The sequence below is a fragment of the Aristolochia californica genome, unplaced genomic scaffold, assembly GCF_029961685.1.
Source record: "Aristolochia californica isolate CCGP_79_NKW_82.1479 unplaced genomic scaffold, dmAriCali1.0.hap1 SCAF_13, whole genome shotgun sequence".
Classification (NCBI taxonomy): domain Eukaryota; kingdom Viridiplantae; phylum Streptophyta; class Magnoliopsida; order Piperales; family Aristolochiaceae; genus Aristolochia; species Aristolochia californica.
In genome coordinates, this window is record NW_027181804.1 from 25,484,970 (window position 1) to 25,512,253 (window position 27,284).

Sequence of the window (27,284 nt, forward strand, 5' to 3'; positions counted from 1 at the left end):
TTTTTTTTTTATTGAAATAAAATTCAGTCAATGCCCTTTTTAGATGTAAAAAACTCCCTTGGCGTTCTCTCTGGAAGTAGTTTTTATCATTGTGGTAGCTGTAGTTCTTTCTCGTCTTTCCAGACGAAGTATTAGATGTTCCACGGCGAAGGATGGAGAAGCGGGTTTTAGGAGGATACTTCTACTGATGGGACGTACGTGCTGAGGTCGATTTTTTCTCTTTCGTAGATAATTTGATTCTGAAGTCGATGTCTTTGATTAGGACCGGCAATGGAAATTGGTACTATTCAGTTCAACTTAGAAGAGAAGAGATCTAAGCGATTATGAGGTGCCCTGTTCGGTCAACTTCTTACCCCAAAAGTAATGTTTTTAGTAACGGGCCCGGAGTCGTTTTGATCGGGGATAGTCATGGTTCATTTTCTTAAAGTTCTGCCAGGATATACGTCCGTATCTAATATTCGTATAATCTCCTTTTTCTTTTCAATTTCTTTTATGTAATTACATCCGAGAGTTTTTAACTGAACCTGATGGCAATGAGGATGATGATGATGATGGTGTGGGCGGTAGGTTTCAGATTTTAACAGATCAAAGGTAATGTGTCTTTTCATTTTTTTTGGTAATCTTAATGAACCCGGAAAGGAACAACTTTGTATACAACAGGCTGGAATTTGAATACATTTGAAAAGCGATTGTAGTTGTATAGTCTATGAAGAGAGACTTTTTTTTTTTTTTTTTATTAGAAACTCAGTGAAGAGAGACTTTCTGTGGTCGTTCTTGGACAAGTTGTCTGTTCATCCCTGAAAAAAAGGAAAAAAGGAAAAGAAAAGGAGAGCCTTATGGAAAAATTGGTGCTTTTAGCTAAGGCGTTGAGAGGTTTAAGGAAGTAGCTGGCACTGGGTGGGAGCCTCCTGCTGTTAATTGGAGACACTAATTTTGGGAAGTCTAAAGGGTTCTGTAATGTTGGGAAGTCTAATCATCTTCCCCTTTTTACCTTGTACTGCAGATTTTGAACTCTTTCTGTGTACGTTAAAGACATTGTTCCTTTTCTGGAGGAACTTTCTGGCTGTTGGATTGGTTGGTTATTCATAATAATCTCCTTGAGGATTGGGCCTCTGGCCCAGTGACCATATCCAATTTTTTAATATGAGGTCTTAGGTTCTAAGTCTAGCCAAGGTGTATGAGGTTCAAATACAGACATACAAACACACAGAGAACAATCATAATCTCCTTGGAGCAAACCAGATCTTATCTTTTATGCATTAGTGTTCTCAAGGTGTTTGATGTGGTGCCAAGTTTAACACGAGTAGCTAAAACATTGTATGACATACAAACATTCATATTTGTTTCAAAGTCATACCTGAGTGGAGTACATACAGATATTCATATTTGTTTCAAAGTCACACCTGAGTGGAGTTGTTTTTCTATTTTACAATGTATATTGTTCTTCTGTGAAGCTTCTCAAACAACTCTCTTTACTTCATGAAAATTGGTTTGCTTGCTTTTCCCTGGAGTTTTGAACTTCTTAAGCAATGAATGGTTTTTCTTGTAAGATCACTGGTAATGAGACATCTCTTTTCTATTTCCAAAAAAAAAAATGAGACATCTCTTTTAATGTCGACACAGATAATGTACTAAACTCTTTTTGGACAATCCCTCACATCTGGGCTTTGGACACCAAAAGTATTGAATAGAGTAAACGTGCGTTTATGTTATTTATATATACATGCCCCTCTTCTAAAAATTGACGTATGTTGTGTTGCCGCTTTGATTGCAGGTATGGAGTATTTCGACACGAGACAAATATAATGTTGCAGTGCCTAGAGGGATTCAAGCACCTGTTTGCTGTCCTGGTTGGGTGTTGTGATCTTGAATTATACAAGCCGCCAAAGGGCCTTGAGGATCCTGAACTTTTAGCCAGGGAAACAGTTTGTATGTTTAATTAGTGTCTCTTCCTATCGTCTACTAGGTGTTCTTCAGGTTTCACAATCTTAATCTCCTCTATTAATTTATGTGCTTGTTGCTTGGGCTCTTCTTTTCTCCTGCAACTAGATGTTCTGGATTAACAGATGGAATTCTCAAATGATTTGTTTGCCTATGTGGAAACTGCATTGAAAATTCTGGAATTTCACATTTTGAGCAAAATAAAGATTCTGTAATTGTTTGGAGGACTTTGCCATTGTTTTCCATTCATCACCATCATTATCTTGCTTGTTAAGTATTGATAACCAGGCTGCAAGTGCCTCCTGACTTATATTCTTGTGAAGTTATTTCTCTTTGGAGAATTGTTTACTGCCTTAAAAGATTACATGAGTCTATACTCGGATACACCGGACTACAACAAGACCCACTACATTGTGGTTGGGGAGTGAAGCATTTAGGACAGATTAATTGTTATTTTATTTTGTATTGTCCGTAGAAGTAAATATTTTATTTCTTTAGGGGTATTTCGGCCTTTAGGGGCAATTTTACTATCAGGGGTATTTGGGTAATTTTGAAATGTTACTCTAAACCCTAGTCCGCTTGAAGTTTTATTTCTGATAAAATTAATTGGAACTTAAACTTTAGAAGGGGGTTAAATGATGCAATGGCTCTCCCAGTTAGTTGTCTCTTATTTGCTTTTGGTGATATTTAGTGATATTTGGATCTCTTGTTGTCAAGACTTAGCTTCTTTTTACTCTCTTAATAAAATCTCTTTTCGTAAAAAAAAATATTTGGATCAATAATAACAATTAGGACAAGCTCATCTGGATGTGGGATCCTCATGGTAAATTCTTTTGAGAAAATCTCATGTTAAATTCTTCTAATGATGGCAGAATTAGCTCGAAGAAAGTGAAATAATATAGGGAAGATAGTGTAAATTTTTGGAAAAATTTCTTCTCCCGACAGTAGATAGACCTAGATAACCAATAGGAGAGAAGGAAAAAGAAACCGAAGAAGAAGAAAAGAAAGAGAAACATGAGCTTAAAGAGTAGAAAAAGACATTGCCCAACACCGGATTAAAAAAACATAAAAAGACATTGTCAGGCACAATAATAAAAAAATAGAAAAGGACACTGTGAGACACGAGATTAAAGAATAGGAAAAGACTATCTCTGCTGGTTGACCAAGTCAACTCACAAACCCTGTCCTGATATGATGTTGAAATTTTAGGAGAGAACTAGTATTGAATGATTGATTGTAAACTAAGTACATTTATCCTCTGTTTATAATAAAAAAACTCATAGAATCAAAGTAAAATTAAACTAGCCATTTCTCAATTACTCCTAAAGTAGAACTCCTAATAAGAAATATAAGCAAAGTAAACAACTTGTTACATAAACAAAAAATTGATAGAACTCAAAGACCTCTTATGTGAGACATCTTTCTATGAGACTCGTGTAAGTCTACTATATTAATTCTTTTACTATGAGACTCTTTTAACATGAGTATCACATAAGACTCCACCTTATTTGCTTCTTCAACAAAAATCTACTTGCATGAAGAAGACAATCTCCTACCCTTAGAAGATCAAAGACCAGATTTTATATTGCATTATATACCTCAAAAGAAAGGTATTTATTTTAGTTTTTGGAAAAAAACAATCTGTTTTTGAAGATTTTTCTTCAAAGAGATATCAGAGTTTGAAGAAATGAAGATTATTTATGAAGAGAAATTGCCAATCTGAGAAGGCCAAGGTGATCTTTTTCTAGTTTGATTTTTTGATAAAAGAAAAACTGGTCGCAGGTGTGTGTCTAGTGTTTTTCAAGGATTTTTTATAATCTTTTTGTGTGTTTTTCTTGAACTACACCAAACTTCAATGCGTAAATGTTGACTTTTTTTTTTAAATGATGCTGAATTTTATTAAGAGAGAGCTCAAACGAGCAAATTACAAGGGGGGGGGGGGGGGGGGGGGGGGGGGGGGGGGGGGGGGAGGGAGGAGCCCTCCCAAACAATGAGAGATTGCTGGGAGGTTCTGAATTTATCAACCAACGAATTGGCTGATCTAGGAATGAGGTTCCAATTACAATGAATAAATGATACAATGTCAACAATACAATCAGTGATTGGCCAGTGGCGCCAAGGGGGGGAGCTATCTTTTGAACACCAGCTGATGACAGTCTTTGAGTCTCCTTCGATAAACAGCTTGCCATGGAGGCGCTATTTGAAGATTTGGAGGCCGAATAGAAGAGCACTCACTTCAGCAGTATTTGAATCAACAATACCCATCGGCCCAACATAGGATAAAATAGGGTCTCCACTGCTATCTCTGAAAACACCATCGGCTCTAGCCGGCCCAGTATAGCCTAAAACATTGCCATCAAAATTGAGCTTGATGTAGTCGCAATGGGGGGATCCCAGATGACCATAACTGGATTCCTACAGGGGCCTGCCATATGCGCGATCAAACCCCAATTTTCCCGAAGGGAAACACCCGATAGAGAGGCAAAGTCCTTCCTAGTGTGTAACCAACTCGAAATAAGGCCCACTACCTGAGAAACTGTATTATCTAGGGTGCTAGCCTTGGAGTTGAATCTTCGGTTATTTCGCTCGAGCCATAGGCACCATGGGACATGCGCAAGGCATGCCAAGAGAATTATCTTGCCCAACCTAGGAAGGCGGATCCCCATAACCATCTCATAGGTGCCAAAAAGGTCTTGATGTAGCCCTATTTGGATTCCAATCTTTTGAAATATCTTCATCCAAACTTGCCAAGAAAAATCACAATGTAAGAGAACATGCTGGACTGTCTCGTCATACACATCACAAAGGGGACAAGTACGATCGGGGGCTGTGTAGCCTCTTTTATGGAGGTTGTCAGAGGTGAGGATCTGTTCCCTGATGGTGGTCCACACGAAGAATCTAATATGAGAGTAGGCGGATGCAACTGTGAATCGGCCATTAATGTTGGGCTTCCATGTTAGTTTATCAACTGCAGACTCACAAATAATAATGCTGCTGAGTCTGGAGAGGAGAGAGCAAAAAGCCAAAGTTTCCTCATCATTTAATCCTCGGCGAAACATGAGACTCCATGAGCGATCTCTCCAAGAATCAGCCACTGAGCAAGAGAGGTCTCTCACCACCCTAGACAGCCCCAAGAAATCCTTAGAGAGGGGGCTGGGGCGACACCATTCATCTGACCAAAAGAGGAGGGTCCTTCCATTGCCTGTGTGAAAGGAAGTTGCATATCTGAATATTAGGAGTTGTTTTTGAATTGATTTCCAAATCGGGGATAGGAGGCGAGCGCAAAAGTTGATTTTTTTTGGCGTTGATATGTGTCTTGGGGGGGGGGTTGAAGTTCACTGTTTCTCTCACTCTCATTAGCCATCATGGCAGTCCCCATGCAAGGATTTCTTATTTGTCTTTTGTGCATTTTTCTTGAACTACATGCTTGGGTGGATTGTGAATTTATTGATTTATTATTCTTCAACAATCTATAAGTCCCCATCCACTGTTGCCCTCACCCCAATAGCCCCCATGCCGAACCCCATCTGCAGTCTTAACACCAGCCCCATCAGCAGCTTTGGCGCCAGTCCCATCAGCAGCCTCAATATTGCCAGCCTCATCAGCAGCTTCAGTACTGCCAGTCTCATTAGCATCATTGGTGCCTGCCCCATTAGGCCCATGCTAGCCCAGCACCAGCCCTGACAGCGCACCCCATTCTGCTCAAAGGTCACGTCTTACAGCTCTGTTGGACCACTTGGAGTCCAACCTACGCATGTTGATTAAATAGCATTTTGGTGATTTGGAGTCTTGGTTAATCCAAATCATGATCTACTTCTAGCAATCATGAAGCTTGAGATTTCAAGCAGTCCACCTGACAAACTGATTGCAAAAGACATTTCCCCACTTTCTGAACCTTGGGTTAGATCCACCAACATTTGCATCCATGATTCCCTCTCAATGTCATTAATCACTTACCATAAAATCAAATGGATGCATCCGGTTACTGAACGAACAATTGTTCCTTCTTTTGCCTCTGGTAAATGGAAAGCAATAGTTTGTTTGAGGGGTCTCTTTGTCAGAGGATTGCGTGTTCATGTTAGTGATGGGTCCTCACTAAATTTTGGTTAGATGAGTCTATTGATGATGCCCCTTTATCGTCTTCTTTCCCTCAGCACTTTGCAGTGGTTAGGGACCCTCAAATCATGGGTCATCCTCTTATGTGAATGGTTGGGGGAGCCCTAATTTACAACATGGTCTGCATGATCAGGACGTGATGGAGGCTGCATCCTTAATGTCTCTTATGGAGGGGACTTTTGTTTTGGGGGAAGGACAGATGAATTGATTAGGAAATATTGCTCTTTGGATTTGTTTACTTTTTTGTCTTTTTATGCCCATTATTTGAGTGTTGATGTTCAAAGTCATCCTGTGTCACCGTTGATATGGTCTTTACCAGTTCCCCTGATGGTTACAATTTTCTTTGCTGTGCGTCTAAAAGCAAAATTTCAACAATTGAGCAGTTAAGCCACTGGGGTCAAAATGTTCATAATTCTGATTGTAAGCTTCGGAATAGTGCATGTGAGTCTGAGGATCATTTATTTATTCACTGTTTATTTGCCTTTGAGGTTTGGAATTCCATGGGGTAGAAAATTTCTTTTCATTTTTGTTTCTCTTCCTCTTTCCGGGATTTGATGGTCTAGGTAATTAAAAGATCTCTTCCACTTCTGGGTAAGTTGTTATAGCAAGCAGCCTTTGTTGTTGTAATTTGCTCTTTGGAAAGAGAGAAATAGTTGGACACTTGACAGCACTTCTTGGTCTATTGAAGGAGTAATTGAGTGAGCAATTCACAGTACTCAGTTTTGGGTAAGTAAATTTGCTGCTTTTAGTACTCTGTATAGCAGTGCCCATTGGAAGGACGTGGTATCTTTTTCCTCCTCAAGGCATGCGTCACTTGTAGAATAGTTCCCTCCTCAACAAGGGTAGCTTAAATTAAATTTTGATGGAAGTTCTAAAGGTAATCCAAGCCATGCATGGGTTGAGGCTCTTTAGAGATCATTCACATATGGTCCTTCTTGTCTACTTTGTTTCCTTGGGTATTTTTGACTCCTCAGAGGCAGAATTTCGTGCTCTCTGCCATGGTTTAAGGCTTTATAAGCAAATTTTCACTGTCCCCTTGTCATTGAAGGAGATTTTAAGTCGGTTATTAGTTGGCTTTGTTGAAGAAGCAAATATGGAGGAGTCTTATGCGACTCTCTTGATAAACATAATATTATTTTGTAGGATTTAATATGGTAGAGTCTTACAGGAGTCTCATAGAAAAAGTCTCCCACAAAAGGTCTTTTAGTTCTCTATTTAATGATTAGTAGTTTAGTTTTTTTTGGTTGCAATTAGTAGTTTAGGGCTTAATTAGGACTTATCTTTAAGGATTTTATTTGGGTGTAACTGGGACAATGTGATAGTTTGATTTTATCTTGATTTTAGTATTTTTCTCTATAACAAATAGAGCACCAATGTAGTCAGTTTACAGTCGATCAATGACTACAACTTTTCTTCTAAAATTTCAAAATGGTATCAGAGCAGGTTACTCCATGTCTGTGAGTTGGCCTTGTCAAAGAGTTTATGTTGTTTTCTTTACAAATTTTGTCTTCTTGAACATAATATTAATTTTTTTTTAATTTTTTTGTTTTGTCGGTTCTTCTGGAATAACTCATGTGTTTTGATATACTTATGTTTTTTAGTCTATGACTTGTTCTCGCTGCCCTTCAGTGGATTTGATGCTGAGAAAATTACACTTGAAAATCCCAATTCTACTTAAACCCTCACTGATCAGCAGCTGATCGATGACTCTGTTCTTGCACAGTAGCAATGGCTACTGATTGATGTCGCTCATCTTGGCCCCTTGTCTCTCTTTCATTTTAATCACGTTGGAAGCTGCCACTGTCAGTCTTTTGACAACATCAATCTCAGATTCAAGGAGCTTATAGCTTGGAAAAACGACCGTAGGCCTTATGTTACAGGATTACCGCCTAGAGCTTCTGTTACAGAAAGTGGGTTTGATGGAGGCTTACCGCTTGGCAAGACCCATTGGCAGCCATAATAGAAGCCCCCACTGAGAAGCTGTCCGCCGACCTTACTTCGTTTGCTGTCTGATGGCTCTCCCCGCCCTAAACTTTCAACAAGACTCATCCTTTTGTGTACACAAAGTGCCAGTACATTCACGCATGCACCATCTTCCCTTGCCAGGACACCATGGAGGGATGCATCTGGTAGGCAATTAAATCCTTTGTGCCCCAAAGTTCATCGCTCTGTATTCTTTTTTCTCCTTCTACTTCACTAAAAAATCCTAGTATCTGCGTCCTCTATTCATATATATTCTACTATTGTTTTCAGCCTGCACTTTCACTTTAATAACTCTGTGCTCGTATGCTATCTTGCTTAATCGTTGGTTTTCCTATTTGTGATTTCAATTTATGCTGATTTGCTAGATGGGGATTTCTTCTACATAATTATGTAGGTTTGGGATGATCAAATGTGCATGGTTTGTATTGTCAAACATGGGATTAGAATTGTCTCTTCTAGTTTTCTGGTCTCCCTTTAGGTGCAGAAACTGCAGCAGTCTGCATATTAAAAAATCTAAGCTGCCTGATGCTGGCTGTCCTTGGTTTTCCTGGTGATCATCACTTTCCTATCTTAAGTTGCTTCCTCTGTTAATCAGACCTTTACTAAGTTGCGTGCTTTAAGTTGTTTTTCTAGTATCCAATGTGCTTGTAAGTTCCTGAGTTAAATTGGACTTTCTATTTAGAGGTCAAAATCTTTTTATGGATTGTTGTGTTTCTTTTTACCCCCTGATTAGGCGGATCTCTACTCTACCCTGTCAACATTTCTATCTCACATTGGGTTGCTGATTTTCTATTTTAATTTTCTCTAGAGACCCTGAAAAATCGAAACTTGCTAAGTTGCCCATGTCCTAGAAAACAGATGGAGTCTCTGTATAGAAAATGGTTTCACCATAAGAAAGATGGGAAGCTACTGGAATTTCAAGTGTTGACAGAGCGAAAACATGGAGTTCAGATGAAGCATCGGAATGATGTTACTGAGTTGTTGCTGGAACACCTTTTTGAACCATTATTACTACTGTTGGATTTAACTATTGAAGCTGCTAATTTCACCATTACTGCTATGCTCACTTGTGATGCATCACCAGTTGGTTAGTACATGATGCTCTAATTGGATTATGGTCTGATCTTTCCTGCTAAATTTCACTACAAATACTTAATTGAATGGTCAATTTTATTGGACAATTTCCTTGTCAAATTTATAGTCATATTGTGGGTCAAATTGCTATCTTCTTGGTCTTCGTTTATTTTATGGTCAAATCCCTTTCTTTAGTATTAGTTCTTGTTATTCTCATTAGTGTCAACATTGGTCGCTTTCGTTAAACTTCCAGAAATTCCATTAGTACCTCTCCTATCAATGTTATATGTTTTATCATTTCGGAGTAACGCCTATAGACACATTACCTGCAAAGAATAGGAGTGTGCCCAACATCCAGTTTGAGTCAAATCTTTATTTTTCACCCAATGGTGATGTTTTGTGAGCTACCCTTAAATAGTGAGTAGTCTCTTTTCAATGCCCTAAAATTGGCTTGTTTGCCTTTAAAATTGTGTGGGTTTTTAGACTTAGACCTTTTTCACTAGTGTGTGGAGTCTTGTTGTTTGGCTAGGAGTGATGTTTTCTTCCCTTATATTGTGCAAGCAAAATCTTTTGAAAAGAAAGTTACCAGCTTGAGAGGGAGAAGTAGAAGGAGAAGTACAAAAGAAGAGGTGTTGAGGAGCCTACAGTGAAAAATTCCATGAGTTTTGGTAAAAAACTTTATGTGACTAGCAATGAAGAATACAGGAAAATTGAAGATTGAAGATCCAAAATCTTTTTTTGCAAGCTGAAGTTACAATCTCCAGCTTGAGGGGGAGTGTTAAAGAAAAAAATATGTAGGAGTCTTATGTGATTCTCAGGGTAAAGGAATCTCACAGTGAAAGATTTAATATGGTGGGGTCTTACATGAGTCTCATGGAAAAAAGTTTCCCACGAAAGGTCTTTTTGTTCAACTAGTTCTCCATTGAAGGATTGGTAGTTTCATTGTTTTAAGACTTATCTTTAAGGTTTCTAGTGGGACATGGGTAGTTTATTTTACTTTGATTCTAGTATTTTCTTAATCATAAATAGAGCACCGATGTACTTAGCTCATGGCCAAGGCATGTTTTCCATGGCGGTCATTTCATATTTATGATGAGATTCATTTTAGTTGTATGTGTATGGTGTTTGTTGGGAACACAAATTGAAATGCAGACTCTTTAGCCAGATTGGGGATGGATTTGCATGATGTTATTGTGGGTGACTTGTTCCCTTTAGATATGTGATGAGCTGTCTGGGTTGATTCTTACCCTTTTTGTACTTCTGTAAATTCTCTTTTTGATGATTGCCTTATTAAAAAAAGAAAAGATTAAGACATTTGTGGTGATCTATCATGTAGAAGAAAGTGAAGAATTCTTTGATGGAAGGAGAGACAAAGCCCTGGCCATTTACTAGGAATCTTTGTATTCTGAAAGAATTTTCTCTCTTACTGGTTTCCAGATTACCTCTTCTGTCTTTTCTCTCTGTTTCATTTTCACTTTTTAGTGAAATGTTCTGTTCTTTCTTGCATAGGACAGCATTTTTCTCCTTCCACCCAGAATGGTTAAGCTATAGAAGGTAAAAGCTGCCTATTCTTTTGACCTATCTGTATCAGATATTGTCATAAGTGTCTTAGGCATCGTGTTACTAATACTCTTTCATTCGTTTCCTTTACCCTATTGAAATGAGGAATATCATAAGATTTCAAGATGAAAGAACTCACTTGGGTCCCAGTAGTTTGAAATGGTTTCATTTATTTATTTATTTATTTTACTAAGATGCTGATTATACATGCACACAACACCCTAGCCCTATTGAGACTTGAGTCCAAGCCTTTAAACCTGCCCATGTGACCGCTGAGCTAAAGTCTCAGTCCACAACTAGTGCAATTTTCTCTAAGAAATAGTTGAGTAAATTCTTTTATAATATATGGTTGACAAATCTAAATCATTGAGAAAGCTGGGAAGAAATGGAATGATTGCAAAATATTGATTTTTATCACCATGGGGTAAAGAGATCATATAAAAGAATGTTTGATTGAAAAAGATACATATTGTAGTAGATTAGCAATCTGATCATGTATATAGATATTGGTGTATAATAGATAAACTACACGCTCTATAAGAAATAATTACAAATATACGGATATTGGTTTCCATTTTGTTCCGTCAGAGAACCTCTCTTATTTTCTCTCTTGAATGTGGCATCTGAAAACTGTTGAAAAAGCATAAAATTAAAATATATGAATTGGTATGATATTTCTAGTACAATTGTTAAACGTTTTGTGACATCAGGAGTATAAAATGAACCATTTAATGCTCTTCAAATCTGATCACAAATTTGCATCATGTACATGGTAGTTTTCTCTCTCTCTGTTTTATAAAGTTAAATACTGATCCAACTCCAGTTCATAATTCTGCTTTATCCGTTTACAGTCAGTGTTAGTGAAATTGAAGCACTATATGAACTTTTTAAGAAGATTAGCAGTGCTGTGATTGATGACGGGCTAATCAATAAGGTCAGTTGGGCTCTTTTGATTGTTCAGTGGAGAATGAAAACAAATTGATGTGTATATTGACACTACCTACTTATTCTCTAGGTCCATTTATATTGACATAAGTTTTAAATAATTTCAGGAAAAGTTCCAATTGGCACTGTTCAAAACAAACAAAAAAGAGAGCTTATTTGCTGATCGGGTATGCTCTTTGTTTCTATTCTATTTGAATTTTGAATAAAGTGTCTAGGCATTTGGCTAATCTCTTTACAACTGTGCTAAGAAAGGTCTTGCGTGTAGTTTCTTGTCTGTATCATCTTCAACAGTTCTCTTAAGTTGATAATCTGGTATTATTTGTATTCATGCTTGAAGATGCCTTAGCTACAGGGTGTTCAACTGGACTCTTCACATGAGACATTGTTTTTCTCTTAGAATGAATACCTCTTTTACAAGCAACATTAGGGTGAAAACATACAAAATCATATATCAGTTGTTTACAAGCATATTGGCTTGAAGATGCTATCCAGTGTTGACAGTAAGACCTTGAATTATGGATGGGCAGTCAGCTGAACTTTCAAAATTGGACTGGAGAGTGCAAATCATGATCAGAGAGGATAATTAAAAACATTGAAATATATTTCTTTTTGTTTACTTAATTATTGTTGATGCCTGCCAATTTTCATTGTCGTTTAGTGGAATGTAATGGTACTCAGAAAGTTTAATCAAACTAAGATTATTGAGGGAACTTATGAAGAAAATACCAAATAATTGATGAAAAACAATATTTATTTCTTCATATGTCTCATTTATATTTTCCCTATCTGTTGATCTTTTTAAATCACTGAGCATGGTTGAACCTCTAATAAGTAATGGTACAGAAAACTTCTTTATGGCAATTTGCTTATTTCTGATTCTCTGCTTGCTGAATTGGTAAACCTCATCTGTGGTGAATTCATGAGGCACACGGGTTTAGAATATCTACTATAAGTTATTCTTTTTCCTTTTATAATATATTATTTGGTTTATCCTGTGAGTGATGTAAAGAAGTCATCCTTCAGAGGAAGTACCCTCGGACATCCCACTATATTAATATTTACATGAGTATTTCATATCCCACTATGAAAAGTGAAAGCATGTTTATCAGCACATTTTACAGCTGAGAGAGCCACACAAAACATGCTTTCAGATGGCTCTGTGAGTAGGCTTTTGTTTGTTTGCTGTCTCCACTTTTTGCTGTTGCTGCTGGTGTTTTTTTTCCCTTCAAAACTTTTTATATTGTCTACTTAAAAAGAAAAGGGAAAATTCCCATAAGTTTGCTTTTTACAAAGTGTACATTAATATCTCTTTGGTTTTGCTGCACTTCAATCTTTACAGGTCTTTGACTTGTTTGATACTAAGCACAATGGAATATTGGGTTTTGAGGAGTTTGCACGTGCCCTGTCTGTCTTTCATCCCAACGCTCCTATTGATGATAAGATTGAATGTAAGTAGTTGTGCATCTTTGATTGCTTCTGGTGTGATAAGGTTCTGTGCGTCCATTGCCTGGGTTCTTCAATAGATTTACATGTATTAGAGTTGGTATTGAGTAGACACATAACCCTGACCTCAAATGGGGCATGTCATCTGCATTTGAGAAAAAAATGTGTTGGTGGAATCTAATGGATAATCATTGTTCTCATACGTGGACAATGCACTTGAATAAAACTCTGTTAGAGTAATAAATAATATGAGAATGGAAGAGTGTACATTTTACCTGGTAATTATTTTCAGTTTATTTTATTTCTGGTTATCAACTACTCAATTGTTCCGTTGTTTTTTAAGTTGATTTTTATGTTTTGGACTTGTAGTTTCTTTTCAACTATATGATCTCAAGCAACAAGGGTTCATTGAGAGACAAGAGGTAAGATGTTGCTATCTTCCATAATGTGATTATATATTTTAGGATATGTAGAAAAGTTTATTACTAGCTTACTGCTGAAATGCTCATGGAGAGACAGGTTTATGGGGTCTCTCTCTCTCTCTCTCTCTCTCACGTCCTTGAGAAGTCTTAGTTTGAGTAAAAATTATTGCACCCATGCTAAATGAAAAACATATCTGTTACTCACATTGGTTGAGGTGTCTTGCATGTCTGATTCTCTTAAGCTATACAACAACCCTTGATGAGATTTGGTTTCCTTTGATGGTTCCTTCAGATAGGAGCTTTGTGATTCTGCCAAATTTGATGGTCCTATTTTCAGATTGCTATATTTTGAATGTGCTGTTCCCATTCTTATCATTTTTTACATCTTAATGAAGGTATATTACAAAAAACATCTTGGATCTCTTCTTATATATTAATCTAAATGAAATTTTTTGCTAAAAAGCGAAAGGTTGTGGTTATTTTTGTTTTTATAACTGCTTGAATTTTTTACTTACATTTGGTTGAGAAGTGTGATGGTTATTTTGTGTTTGTAAAAATTTGCTTCTTCTTGTTTACACATTTCCGTGATTCATATTTGGCATGCTGAGTTTTCTTTTTTAAGGGCAACCTTAATAATATTGTAGTAATGAAAGTAGTACATCCCCAATGCCAGTGCTTGCAACCGGCTCTGTTGATTATGACGAGAGCAATGATATCAATTTTTTTGGCTTGTTAGTATCCTCTGGCTTGTTAAAGCATTTAGGTAGGGACTACCTAACATTTTGATATCTGATCTTTAGGTGAAGCAAATGGTAGTAGCCACTCTCGCCGAATCTGGAATGAACCTTACTGATGATGTCATAGAGAGTATCATAGATAAGGTGCTGTCTTCATCACATGCTTTTGTTTTTCTTGTTTCCTTTTGTGTTAGAATCTGTGCTTTATGATGAGTATTTTCAAACTTTAAGTTATCAAAGTTTTTTTCATGATTAATCCAAAAGAAGTTTATTTCATGTTCAGTATCATGATTTTTGGAAGTGCATCTTTTTTTTTTTTTTTTGAAATAGTGATGATTTTATTTCAAGAAAGAGAAAAAACATCAAGGGAGGCCTCCCCTAACAACAAGAGATTAAAGGGAGGGACCCAATTTAGCACTCATGGTGTGTTATGGCTATTTGTCCTTTTAATCCAATAAATATCATTTGATTGCTTATTGTAGAACCTTATAGTTTGGTTGAGTATTCTGTTTCAGACATTTGAGGAGGCTGATACTAAACATGATGGGAAGATTGATAAGGAAGAATGGCGAAGCCTTGTATTACGACACCCCTCTCTTTTAAAGAATATGACTCTCCAATATCTCAAGTAAGTTTCATTGCCTTTTGCCTGTTGATTTGCTATCTGTCATGAGCAAATGTGGATCAGTTTTTGTTCTATATTTAAGATGTGCAAATTGATGGGATAATCCCACATGGATTAGTATCAGGAAAAGTTGTGGTTAATGGTTGGGAAAAGTTTCTAACTTTGGCTAATCATTTTGGTATGGACTTGTATCCAATCTTTAACATGGTATAGTGGGAATAGTCTAGATGGGTTAATATTAGGAAAAGTCATGTGTGTATTAGTTGGGATAATGCCTCATAATTTTGGCTAGTCATTTTGGATGGATGAACTTAGGCACAACTTTAGTACATGTTTATTTTGTATCCCCTTCGTGTTTTTCATGTCTCAGGAGCCATGAGGGGGAGTCTTAGTAGGAGTAATCCCACATAGGGCAATATCAAGAAAAATCATGTCATTATCAGCTAGTCGTTTTGGATTGTATCTGGACCCAGATTTAACATGTTATTAGAGTAGGATGTTCGCTTTGTTGGGCCTAGGTAGTACTCATTTACTTTGTACCTCGCTTGCGTTGTTCATGTCTTGGGCCTGTTGTTCGTTTGAGTAGGCTTCAACGTGAGTGGGAGTATTAGTGGAAATAATCCCGCATAGATAAATTTAAGGAAAAGTCATGTGGTTATTGGTTGGAGGAAAGACTTCCTACGTTAGCTTGTCATTTTGGGATGGACCTGAATTTTAACAAAAAATATGCCCACGTATTCATCGTTTTATAATTTGGCTCTCTTTTGCTTTACTGTATTATGACTCATGTTTTTGGAGCAGTCTTGTGGTTTGAGTTATTCTGGCTACTAGGAGTGGGATCACTGCATTTGCTCATGCATGTGGATTCGCATAACATACATGTGCATGTAGATGTCCGTGAGATTGAGCCCCTCATATAGGGGGTAAAGGGGATAATTTTTTTTTAAAACTGTTGGAAAATTAGGTTGTGTGTGGCTGTGTGGACTTGTTGAATAGTAAGTTCCATACAACATTGGCTCGTTCAATGGACGATAAAAAGCAAGAGCAAGGATACAGTGTGTAGTATGATATTATGGGTGAACTTGGTATATTTGAATGACTCTTTTTCTACATCAACTCTTCATATTCATTAGCAAACAAAAAGAAGCTTCTCAAATTACCATCATCATCATCATCATCATCATCATCATTATTATTAGCATTGTTAGTAGGTATAATCCCACACAGGTTAATGTCAAGGAATACCCTACGGTTATTCGCTGGGAAAAAAGTCTGCTAGTTTTGTCTGGTCATTTAAGGTTGGAGTTGGACCACCTTTAACATGGAATCTAAGTAAGACATTTATTCTATTGGGCCTAGTTTGTGCTTGTTCAATTTGGACCTTGTTTATTTGTTAGTCAAGTTGTAGATTAGATTTTAGAACAGATTTCAAAAGAGAAGAAAACGAGGGGAAGAGGAGGAGATGCTGCCGCAAAAAGTGATGGCAGACGTCAAGGCAAAAATTGACTCCCTCTACTGACTCCTTGTTAAGTTGGGTCCAAGGCCCATCCCAAAATAACTAGTCAACTTAGGAAACCCCTTTCTTAACTAATATACTTAAGATCTTTGTACTCACTAATCCATGTGGGACTATTCCTTGACACTCCCCCTCACATGTAGTAGGATAATTACAAGTGGATGATTTAGGTGTAGGCCTCTACAAGTGGATAATTTAGGTGTAGGCCTCTACAAGTGGATAATTTTAGGTGTAAGCCCTCTTTTGTGCCTCTACAAGTGGATAATTTAGGTGTAGGCCTCTACAAGTGGATAATTTTAGGTGTAAGCCCTTTTTTGTGCCTCTACAAGTGGATAGTTTAGGTGTAGGCCCTCTTTTGTGCCTCTACAAGTGGATGGTTTAGGTGTATTCCCACATATGAGTACCTGTTCTGATACCATGTGAAGTTGGGTCCGAGGAGAAGTTGGCTAGTCATTTTGGGATGGGCCTTGGAGCCAATTTTACACTTTTGTATAAAAAGACTAATATACCTCTCTCTTACTTAATTTACATTGTATAGTAGTCTGATTATTACATCCCATGAAAATAGGATCCTTAAGAGTAGAACAAAACTACCATAAGGGATTTCACCTATATTAACTTACAAGTAATATGAGCCATGGCTTTATATTCAGATTAAATGTTTAGATCTAACCACCATGTTTTACTTTTTACTCTTTCATGCTACTAGATTGTGACGGGGGACGAGCGTCGTGTATTGCTGCAGTGAGGGAGAATGGGGAAAATAGAGAGAGGAGAAGAAGGAAGAGGAAGAAGAGAACAGTGGGAGGACAAAAAATTTCAATTCATTCAATAATCCCTGATTTAAAAATATAATGGATTTAAATAGTGACCCGCAACCCTAAGACATTTCAAAATGACAAAAATACCCCTAAAGACCAAAATTTCCCCGAAAAAATAAAACAATTATTTCTAAGGACAATGCAAAATATAAATAAATAAAATAAAAATTAACCTGTACTAAAAGCCTCATTCCCCAACCACAATGTGTGGGTCTTGTCGTAGTCCGGTGTCTCTGAGTATAGACTTGTGTAGTTGATGGTACATGAGGGGTGTCCCCATTAGATTGCCACCAAAAAGGTTCAATACCCAGTTGTAGAACAATCCTACTTGGAATTTGCAATCAATATAAATATATAAATATATATATTTATATGTGAATTTTATTCAGAGAGAGGAAATGCAAACCTAGAGAAGGAGCACTCCATTTACAACAAGCGATTGGAGGGAGGTTCCATCTTTAGCAAGCGAGTCAGCCAAAGAATTGGCTGATCTCGGTACATTGTTCCAAAAACATTCCAAAAGAGGCAAAATATGAAAAATCTTATTGATTACATTCCAATGCCTCCAAGGAGGGGAGGAGGTGGAGCACCATGAGATGATAACTTGTGAATTGCCCTCAATGATGAGGGGGGGCGGAGAAATGGCTTTTGAAGAGGATGAGACCTTGAAGCAATGCAAAGAGCTCGGCTTACGTGGGATTAGCAATACCGAAAGGCTTGGAATAAGTGATGAGGATGTGGCTGTCTGCATTCTGGAAAGCTCCCCCATAACTGGCAACTCCCGGGCAGCCACGAGCACTCCCATCAAAATTGAGCTTCAGGAAGAAGGGGGGGGGGGAGGGGCGCGGGAACGCTTGCAGAGGTGGAGGCTGGCCATCTCTCTCCAATTGATGCTAAGGGGCGAGCCGATGGCAGTGAATTCTTTTTTGGTGGACAACCAGGAGGCAACAAGGCTGATGACGTTGTTGGAGATCATGTTAACATTGCTGGATTTAAGGTTGAAGTGTCTTCGATTGCTCTCTTTCCTAAGGGCCCAAGGAATGTGGCCAGTGCAAGAAGAGAATGATTTTGCCAATGCCGGGCATGGGAGAATGCGAGATAGAATTGCAGGCACTGAGGAGAGTGCTGGGTAGACAAATTTGAAGTCTGATACGTTGAAGAACGCCAGTCCACATTGACCAAACAAAGTGGCAGTGAAGAAGGAGGTGATAGGTGGTTTTTTCGGCAGCGTTGCAGAAGGGGCAGTGGATGTTTGGCGAGGTGTTACCATGTTTGTGAAGTTTGGTAGCAGTGAGGATTTTGTCTTGATCTTCACATAAGGGGAAGAAGCGGACCTGGAGAGGAGTGGCTAATTTCCAAAGGAAGGAGAGATCTTGAGGGTGGGACGAGGACCATCCCCTTGATGAGCATGTATGCTAATGAGACAGAGAATAAGCCATTTTCTTCAGGGTGCTATATGATCTTGTCCTTAAGAAGAGGTATAATTTGCACTTGCTAATGGTCAGCATGAAAAGAAGATATCAAGGCTGCCTCTGAGTCGTTAAGTTCTCTGCGGAAGTGGAAATTTCATCCATCGGGGGGGGGGGACTGGAGACAGGCAATAGTGGCAAAGGGGCCGAGAACACACAAAGTTGAGAGCTGGATAGGCTGATTTGAACTGCTCATGACCACACCACCAGTTTGACCAGAACACAATGGAGGACCCATTGTCGGCAAGAAAACGATTTCCTCTCCCAAAGACTGAGAATAAGGAGGAAGAGGGCATACCAGAGGGGGGATAGCTTGTGACGTCGACCACCAGAAATCCTCCAAGGGGAGTGTCAACTGAGTCTGGCAGTGAGCATTGGGCGGCAGATGGATCTTGGTTCAGCATTAAACTTCCATAACCATTTGAGAGATAAGGCCTGATTCATCTCTTTAGTTAGCCAGATACCGAGACCACCCACAAATTTTGGCATGCAATGTCACTCCATTTAACAAGATTTTGGCTTCCAAAGAAAGCGTCATTGAAGGGCATCAATCTTCTTGAAAATTGACATTGGGCAATGAAGGAAGGGAATGTAGTAGTTCGGTATACCGGTGAGGCAGGAATTCAGGAGAATGAAGCCAACTTTGGAAAGAAGGTGTCCTTTCCCGGTAGCTAGACGTCGTTCAAGCCGTTCAATCACAGGGGTCTAAAGATTCTTGTTGGGTCGACTGTTGAACAACGGTAGACCCATGTAGGATGCTGGCAATGAGGCAATTTCACAGCCCAAGGAGTTTGCCATTGATAGGAGAGTGTCTGGGGCAATGTGATATCCAATGAGGGTCGATTTGCGCATTTAACTGTCTACTTACTGGTGATTTCAAAGAGGCCGATGAGAGCCTTGAGGTTATTAACTTCTTCCAATGTCCCCATTTCGAAGAAAATGGTGTCGTCGACGAATTGTAGGAAGGTGAAGCCGTTGAGAATTTGGGAGAAGGAAGGAGACGTGATGTAACTTCTGATCCAGAAGCGCTATTTACCACCGAAGCCCATTTGGTGGAGGAGATCATCAAGGAGATGCCAGTTCGACAGATCAAATGCCCTCTCCAAATCAATCTTAAGAGCAAACTGAGGCTGATGATCAATTTTGAAATGATGGAGAAGCTCGTGAGAAGCCATTGCTGCGTCAAGGATAGACCAGCTTCTAATAAAAGCGCATTGGCTCGGGTTGATGACTGAAGGGAGAGCAGCTCTGAGGAGGTGAGAGAGGGTGCATGCAATGATTTTGTGGCTTCTGGTAATTAGGTTGATGGTCCGGTAGTCTCTGGGATGCTTAGTAGTAGCTTTCTTGGGGACGAGAGTAATGAAAGTGGCGCCAAGCTTTTGAAGGTGATCCCTTGATGGTAGAAGGAGTTGACCATGTTGGTGATGTCTTCTTTGAGGATGTGCCAACAGCGTCTAAAGAAATCATCGTTGAAGCCATCGGGCCATGGAGCATGATCGATTGGTAGACCGAGGGTGGCTTTTTCAATTTCCTTTGTAGAGAAAAGAAGATCAAGGAGGGCAGCAACCGAGTTTGAGATGGCAGGGAGCTGAAAGTTGAGAAGCTTCAGACAATGGGAGTATTTCTCTCGGTATAAATCTGTGAAGTAATTGAGGAAAGTGTTAGTAATAACTGAACAGTCAAAGATCACCTCATCATTGAGACATGGAAGTGATGCGGTTGATTCTTCTTCTAGATGAGACCATGGCATGGAAAAATTTGGTGTTGCCATATCTTTTTGAGAGCCATTTGTATCTAACCCGTTGTTTCTAGTGGATTCACTTACGGTGAGATATAGAGAGGGAGTGGGCTTGAAGGGCAAGTCTGGTCTCAAATTCAGAGAGAGAGAGAATGGACCACCATCATCTTCAATTTTGTCAATTTCTGCAATTTTGGAGAGAAGATCGGATTGTTTTGCAGTAGTGGCGATGTGCTTGTTCGAGGCTCATTTTCTGAGATGCGGCTTTAGTTGCTTGAGGTTATGAGGTAGTGACCGTGCTCTATTACCAACAGTAGGAAGGGTGTTCCATAGGTTGGTAAAGATGAATCAAAGTCCTCATTGAGAAGCCATGAATTCACGAATCGGAATGACTTGGACCCCCATTGGCCGAGCTTAGTATCAAGAAGTATAGGCCAATAATCAGAAAATACGCGATTGAGGACTTTGCCGAAAGAGTTCGGGTAAAGCTGGAGCCTATCTCCATTTGCCAAGAATCGATCTGAGTTTGGAGAGGATGGGCCTATGTTGTTGACAATTGAACCAGGTCTCTTACCAAATAGGGGAATGTCCTCAAGCTCGCATCTTCTCATTGTAGAATTTGATGGTGTTAAAGTCCTCGGTGAAGAGCCAAGCAATTTGCCACATTGAGGCGAGAGAGGAGAGTTCCTGCCTGAATTGCCGGCATTTGTGGTAACGGTTTGGGCCATAGATTCCAGCAAGGTCCCAGGTGTTACCGGAGGCATGATCAAACACCCTAAGATAGATGGTGTAGGAACCAATAAAGCTATCCATGACGTCTATTAGACCAGAGTTCCACATTGCAAGAATGCCGCCAGATTGACCGGTAGCATTTAAAGCCATCCAGGAAAGATTAGAGCCTCTCCAGATGTCGTGAACAGAGCTATCATCTAATGACTGGCGCTTGGTCTCTTGGATGAAGATAATAGAGGCTTTGGAGCAGGCAATAGTGTCTCGAACCGCTGCCATCTTGCGGGGATTTCCAATTTTGTGGATGTTTCATTAAAGGATGATCATGACTGTCTTATGTTGGTAGGGACTCCAGAGTTGGGTTTGGAGGCAGTAGGTTGATCTTGAGTGATGGTTCCCTTAATTTCAGCTAGTCTCATCATTTGTGCCCAAGTCTCATCATTGTACTTATGCCTCTCCGATTGTAGATCAGCCACATGTTTTCTGGAATTTTCATTTGGAGGGGCGGGTTGAAGGTCTGCTTACTGATTGAAAAGGGTGGGAGTGTTGGATTCAGTGTCTGATGGGTGGTCAGTAGTAGGTAGTGGAGAGGCGGCTGGCGAGTTAGAGAGGGATCATGATGACATTCTCTGGGTGGGTGTAGAAGGTAATGTGTTTGGGAGGGTGTGGAGGATAGTGTCAGCAGTGGTGGAGTTGAGGGGAAGAGGGGAGGTTTCCAAATTTGGAGGGGCAATTTGGATGGAATTCAATGTGGTTGGAAAGGCGTGAGTAGGATGGGTATTTAAGGGAAAAAAGGTTGGGAGGGGAAGGGGGCATTGTTAAGGTTGATAGTCGGTTGCTGTATTCTGGGTGGGGAGCAGAGGAAAAGTGATTCTGACACGGTTGTACTGATAGGTTATCCATGGAGAGTTGAGATCCACATGGCAGTGTTGGGATGGGCGGCATGGTCATTTCTTGGATAAGACGAAAAGGTGCGATGGGATCGGTGGAATGCAGAGGTTGACTTGGACAAGGGGACTGCAGGTGGGGGTCACGGGTTGTTTGAAAGGCATCTGTGTAAGGCGATAAATGGTCCAAATTGGGGTCAATTTCGCCAGAGTCAGTGCCGACAATGTGTGCGAGGGCCCGTAAGGGGGCAGATATTTTGAATTTTGAATTTGGCATGGCAATGTATTGATCACCGTTAGTCTTGTGGTGGAGTTGGTTGTCCACTGAACCGATATCATCCTCAATACGAGGGTGACTGGGGGAGGTGACTGAGTCAGCTCAGTGTGGGTGACTCTGAAGTCATGAATGGCACAATAAGGATTCAGTGAGAGGATTTTCAAAGACGATGTTTAAACAAAAAGAGAGGTCATTGACAAGGAGTTTCAAGAATTTAGATCCTTGGAGAGGCCTGCTGGGGATGATGAGGATTCTGGCAACATCAAGTCTCGATTTAGATGAGATGGTGGTATCCAAGCCGGAGAGGGTTCCAAAGGCCGTAGCAATTTGATTGAATGTTTGAATGTGCCAGAGCTCAGCAGGGATGCCCCAAACGTTGACCCATTGACCCGGGGAGTTGTCTGGTTTGGAGGGTGTCCTGGCCGACAATGTGGTGATGTTGGGTTGGTGATCAATGGGAAGAGAAAGGGTGGCTGATTTCTCAGAGTGTGTGAGGAATTAAAATATCCATTCACCCGGTTGGAGGAAGGAGTAGGATGGAATGTAATGGAGTTGTAGTGTTTCACTGAACCAAGAGGCAATAGATAATGGGCAAGGTGGGTGGTTGCAGGTGATGGCGATAAGTGATAGAGAGAGTATTTGTTCTCCTTCCAGCCAAAGGGATGGGGGGATGGAAATTGAGGGTGGTGGTGGGAGATTCTGTAGCTGGATTTCTGGTTGGGGGGAGTTGGGTGGTTGTGTGGGCGAGTGCTCTGCCATGTAGTTATGTTGGGATGGCGGGGGGAGTGGGGGGGTGTGTATGGAAGACACTGGTGGTGGTGGAGTGGGGGGTTGTATGAAATGTTTGGAGGAATAATGAAGTAGACGGTCTCGAAGGCAGTCCTTCCGAAGTCGGAGTTGGTCTTTTAAGGGATGTAAAGTCTAGCCATGATCGATTTTCCATGGCATTGAGTGATTTTTCAGTCAAGGCCACCCTTATAGTGGAAATCTGAGATGTCGAAGATGATGTTAGGAGTCCAGAGCTCACAAGTTCTCCTTCCTGCACCTCTTTCAGCAGTGACCCTGTCGAAAAGTTGAACAAATATGGTGGCGGCTATATCTGGAATGCTGATGAAGGGACATCTTTTTGCTAGTTTGAGAAGAAATTCTTGTGCCAATATTGATTATGTTGAGGATGAATGTGGATGCGCCAACTTGGAATGTTTCCAGTTGTGGATACGTAGCATTAGTTTGCAGATGTCTTCTTCTTCCTTGAACAAGTGTCCAGCCAGCGTCATCATGCTCAAAGTGAGAAGGATCCGCAGAGGAACTTGATCGAGATTGCTGCTCTGCCAAGGTTCAGTGCGTCTTCCTGGTTGTTGTCGGTCGTTCAATTGTCTTTCCGATCTGTCGTCTCTCTCTTCAATGTAGTCGAGCTCGCCTGAGATTTGCCAGCTCCCGCCTCACTCTTTCTCACTCATGCACTCGCCATACTTGCGATCAGGATATGAAAACCCTTTAATGTCATAATTTCCTTTTGGTCTACCCCTTCTTGTGGCTCTTTAAAACATTAAAACTCGGCAGATTGCATCCGGGTGAACTTTCCTTCGTTTTTCCATTAATTGACTAATAACACTCACGACAAAAGCAATGTCAGATCTTGTCAGTGTTGCATAAATCAACTTTACAACCAACCTCTGATAGATATTTCGGTTATTCAACATAGGCTATCCTCATCATTAAGATCCACATTGCTGTCCATAGGTATCTCAATAGGTTTGGTCCCAAGCAACCCATTCTCTTGAAGTGAGCCTGTAATAATACTTCCTTTAGGATAAGATTATCCCAGATTCGTTCTTTGAAACTCTATGTTGATGAATATTTTAAGCTCGAAATCTTTGGTATGAAAATTCACCATCAAGTGGTTTTTCACATCAACAAGTCTTGCTTGCCATCTCCTGGCAGAACAATATTATTAATATACATGATTAACACCACTGCTGCAGTCTTCTTTCTTTGCACAAAGCTTGAATGATCGAACTGACTATGCACAAATTCAATTACTAAAGCCACTTTTCTAAATTTTCAACCCAAACACTATAGAGTTTTGTTTAAGCCTCTAAATTGTCTTTTAGCATACAAACCTTATTACACCCCCCTAAGCAACATACCTAGAGGTTGTTGCTTATTAACTTTTTCGTGCATATTACCATACAGAAAATTGTTCTTGACATCCAGCTAAAATGGGTCTAACCTTCACTCACTGCAACTGAGATAAGAATGCAAACAGAGTCTGGCCGATCATCTGGGGAAAAAGTTTTAAAAGTAATGAACTCTATATGTCTGTATCTGCCAGTAACTTTGGGCTTTGTATCTTTCAATAGATCTGTCTAGATTATTCTCTGTCATACATCCATCTACAACCCAAAATTTCTGCACTAGACAAAGGATCGCACATTCCTAAGTCTGTTGTTGTAATAAGACTCCTATTTCTTCATCCATAGTAAGTTTCCACTTAGGGCACTCACTGCAAGGCCTCATACTTAGACCTAAAAAGAGACACTCAAGAAAGGGAAGAAACAAAAGACTATAGGCAGAAGAAAGATGAGCAAGAGACATATTTCACAAGAGGATGATGAGTAAATGCACAAATACCTTTCCTGAGTGTAATGGGTAAATCAAGGTCAGCCCTAGTTGATGTGGATGACGGTGGTAGAGCAATATTGACATCATTATCTCATGAGCAGTTTTCTGCAACATCATATTCTTTAACTGTTATAGGTCTCTTATGTCTATGCTTGGTAGACTTGCCATGGTTTGTCCTCTGGCTTGTCCACCTTGGGACTTAGCACATCAACTACAGGATGGGGAATTGACGGAGGAAGGACAGACATACTAGAAAGGACACACTTTAATAGATTTCGAGTCAATAGGAAACTGGAAGTAGCAAGAGTTTTCAAATATGTCACATCTACAATACCCTTTTTTTTTTCACCTGAGTGCCTTAAAATACACATTACACTGACTGAGAGACAACTTGTCTATTTAAGGACCACTAAGGTGGACAAAATATACACATTCAAACACTTGTGGTGGGAGAGAATAATTTAGCTGTGGGTCTTAATATCTTGAGAGGAATTTGACCATTAAAAACTGATGAGGGCATAAAGCACCCCCTCGAAATGTTTGTTTTTTCTTTTAACTACTCCATCTTGTTCTTGAGTATAGACACCAGAGGATTGTTGGGCATGTCATGGGAGAAACAAAATGAAGAAAAAGACTATTCATGTACTAGAGACCAAATTGAATCTTTATTTCATTAACAAAACTCAGGAAAGCATCAAATAACTCTTATTCTTTATGAATTATACCCAAGGACTGACTGTAGTCATTTATAAAAGGCCTTTAAACCCATGGAGAACTCAGCATAGAGGCATTCAAGCAGGTCTACCCACTAACACCAGCAACCAATTGGTTGTGGTGTACAAGGAGAAAACAGAAGTCCCTTAGGCCTCTCAGCAGGGCACATGTTTTATTTTTCCTAAAAGTGCTCATATAGGTATTAGGGAGGGAAGTTGTAAAGATATTACTAGGCCTAGCAGCTTGCTATGATAGCATGCCAAGTTGTAGACTAGAGTTAAGAAAAGATTTGAAGGAAGAAAAGGAAGAGATAAAGAAGAGGAGATGCTACCGCAGAAAGATATGGTAGATGTCAGGGCAAAACATTGCCCTTGTTGCCTCCTTTTATTCACTTGAATTACTTTTATAAGGAATGGTATACAGGGTACCATCTCTCTTATTTACATTGTATGCGTCGTGATTAAGCAGCATAAAGCATAAGTATAAGGCTTAGAAACTTAAGCCTAACACTTATAAGAGAGGGAATTGAATGATCAAACTATCCGGAGTCAAGTCCCCTGACTTGCAACTTTCAACATTGTTCATGTTTGATGCTTATTACCCGTTTCTAAGGCTTACAGGAAGGAGCGTAATTTGTTCGCAGTGATGGCTAGTGATAGGGAAGGCCACTTTGCTGGTCAGTGATTGATTGTGTCCCATTTATAATCAGAGGTGGTCTGTGTTTAAGCTATAGATTTTTCCTTTATATAGCAAGCTTATCTGCATTTGGTAGGATGTCAGACATGCCAGAACAACTCGTGTAAGTGAAAATTTGTGACAAAGCCTTAATTATTCGTTTTCATCATTAGATCTTGCTTTCACTTTTAACCATTTGTAAAATAGTTGTGTTGTGCTTCGTTTGTTCGATATCCTTCAATCATTGAGTCAAAATTTTTTATATAATCTGTGTTGTATGTTGACCTGGCTTTATCTTTGCGCAGGGACATCACGACGACATTTCCGAGCTTTGTGTTTCACTCTCAAGTAGATGACACCTGAGGATTTATCTCTATCTAATGGGTGTTTATGGTTTGTTGGTGGTTGTTTTCCCAATGGATTCTGTAAATCTCTTGGGGTCAGAAGAACGCTGCTTCATGGGGTTTGAGATTGTGCAGCCAACTTGTGAATTAGTATTCTTTGTTTACTGTTAGTTGAATGCATCAACTTTTATGATAACAAAAGAAGATTACATTTGGTTTCTAGATTCCATTTTATAGAATCATGAGGGTTTTTGCTTTGGGTTGGTTGTTATATAAATTTAATATAAACTTTAGCACTTCTACTTGATTCATTTTTTAACCTATTTATTATTTGTAATTTGATATATAAATTTTAATATCAAAATAATAAATATGTAATTACTTAATCATAATATCAAGTTATAAAACTACTAGTATATAAAAGTCCAGTCCTAATGTAGGGAAACCATATTAATTAATATTAGTCTACCATTAGAAATTATAGTTAAATACCCATATAAACTTGATAATCATAGGTATTAAATATTAATAACAAACTTGGGATAAAAAAGGTTTTTTTTTGTTGGACCTGATTACCATACTAGGGTGGCATTTTTAAAGAGGGTTATGCTAATGCCTTCAATACAAGGGACCTAATATGTAA

General features: G+C 39.3%; 1 protein-coding gene across 5 annotated transcripts; it reads left to right on the forward strand.

Annotated features, from left to right (window-relative positions):
• The first annotated feature begins 81 nt into the window (after positions 1–81).
• On the forward strand, positions 82–26,948 carry LOC137947799 (calcineurin B-like protein 3). Of its 5 annotated transcripts, XM_068793575.1 has the most exons (10): positions 85–194; positions 263–591; positions 1,775–1,929; positions 11,526–11,608; positions 11,727–11,786; positions 12,959–13,067; positions 13,432–13,484; positions 14,285–14,365; positions 14,737–14,849; positions 26,603–26,948. In XM_068793575.1, the coding sequence occupies exons 3-10, from the start codon at positions 1,806–1,808 to the stop codon at positions 26,658–26,660; spliced, it is 681 nt and encodes a 226-aa protein (XP_068649676.1). In that variant the 5' UTR covers positions 85–194; positions 263–591; positions 1,775–1,805; the 3' UTR covers positions 26,661–26,948. The 5 variants fall into 5 exon arrangements, with proteins under 5 accessions (XP_068649675.1, XP_068649676.1, XP_068649677.1 ...); XM_068793574.1 differs by lacking the exon at positions 263–591 and having other exon boundaries at positions 82–206; XM_068793576.1 differs by lacking the exon at positions 263–591.
• The last annotated feature ends 336 nt before the right edge of the window (positions 26,949–27,284 follow it).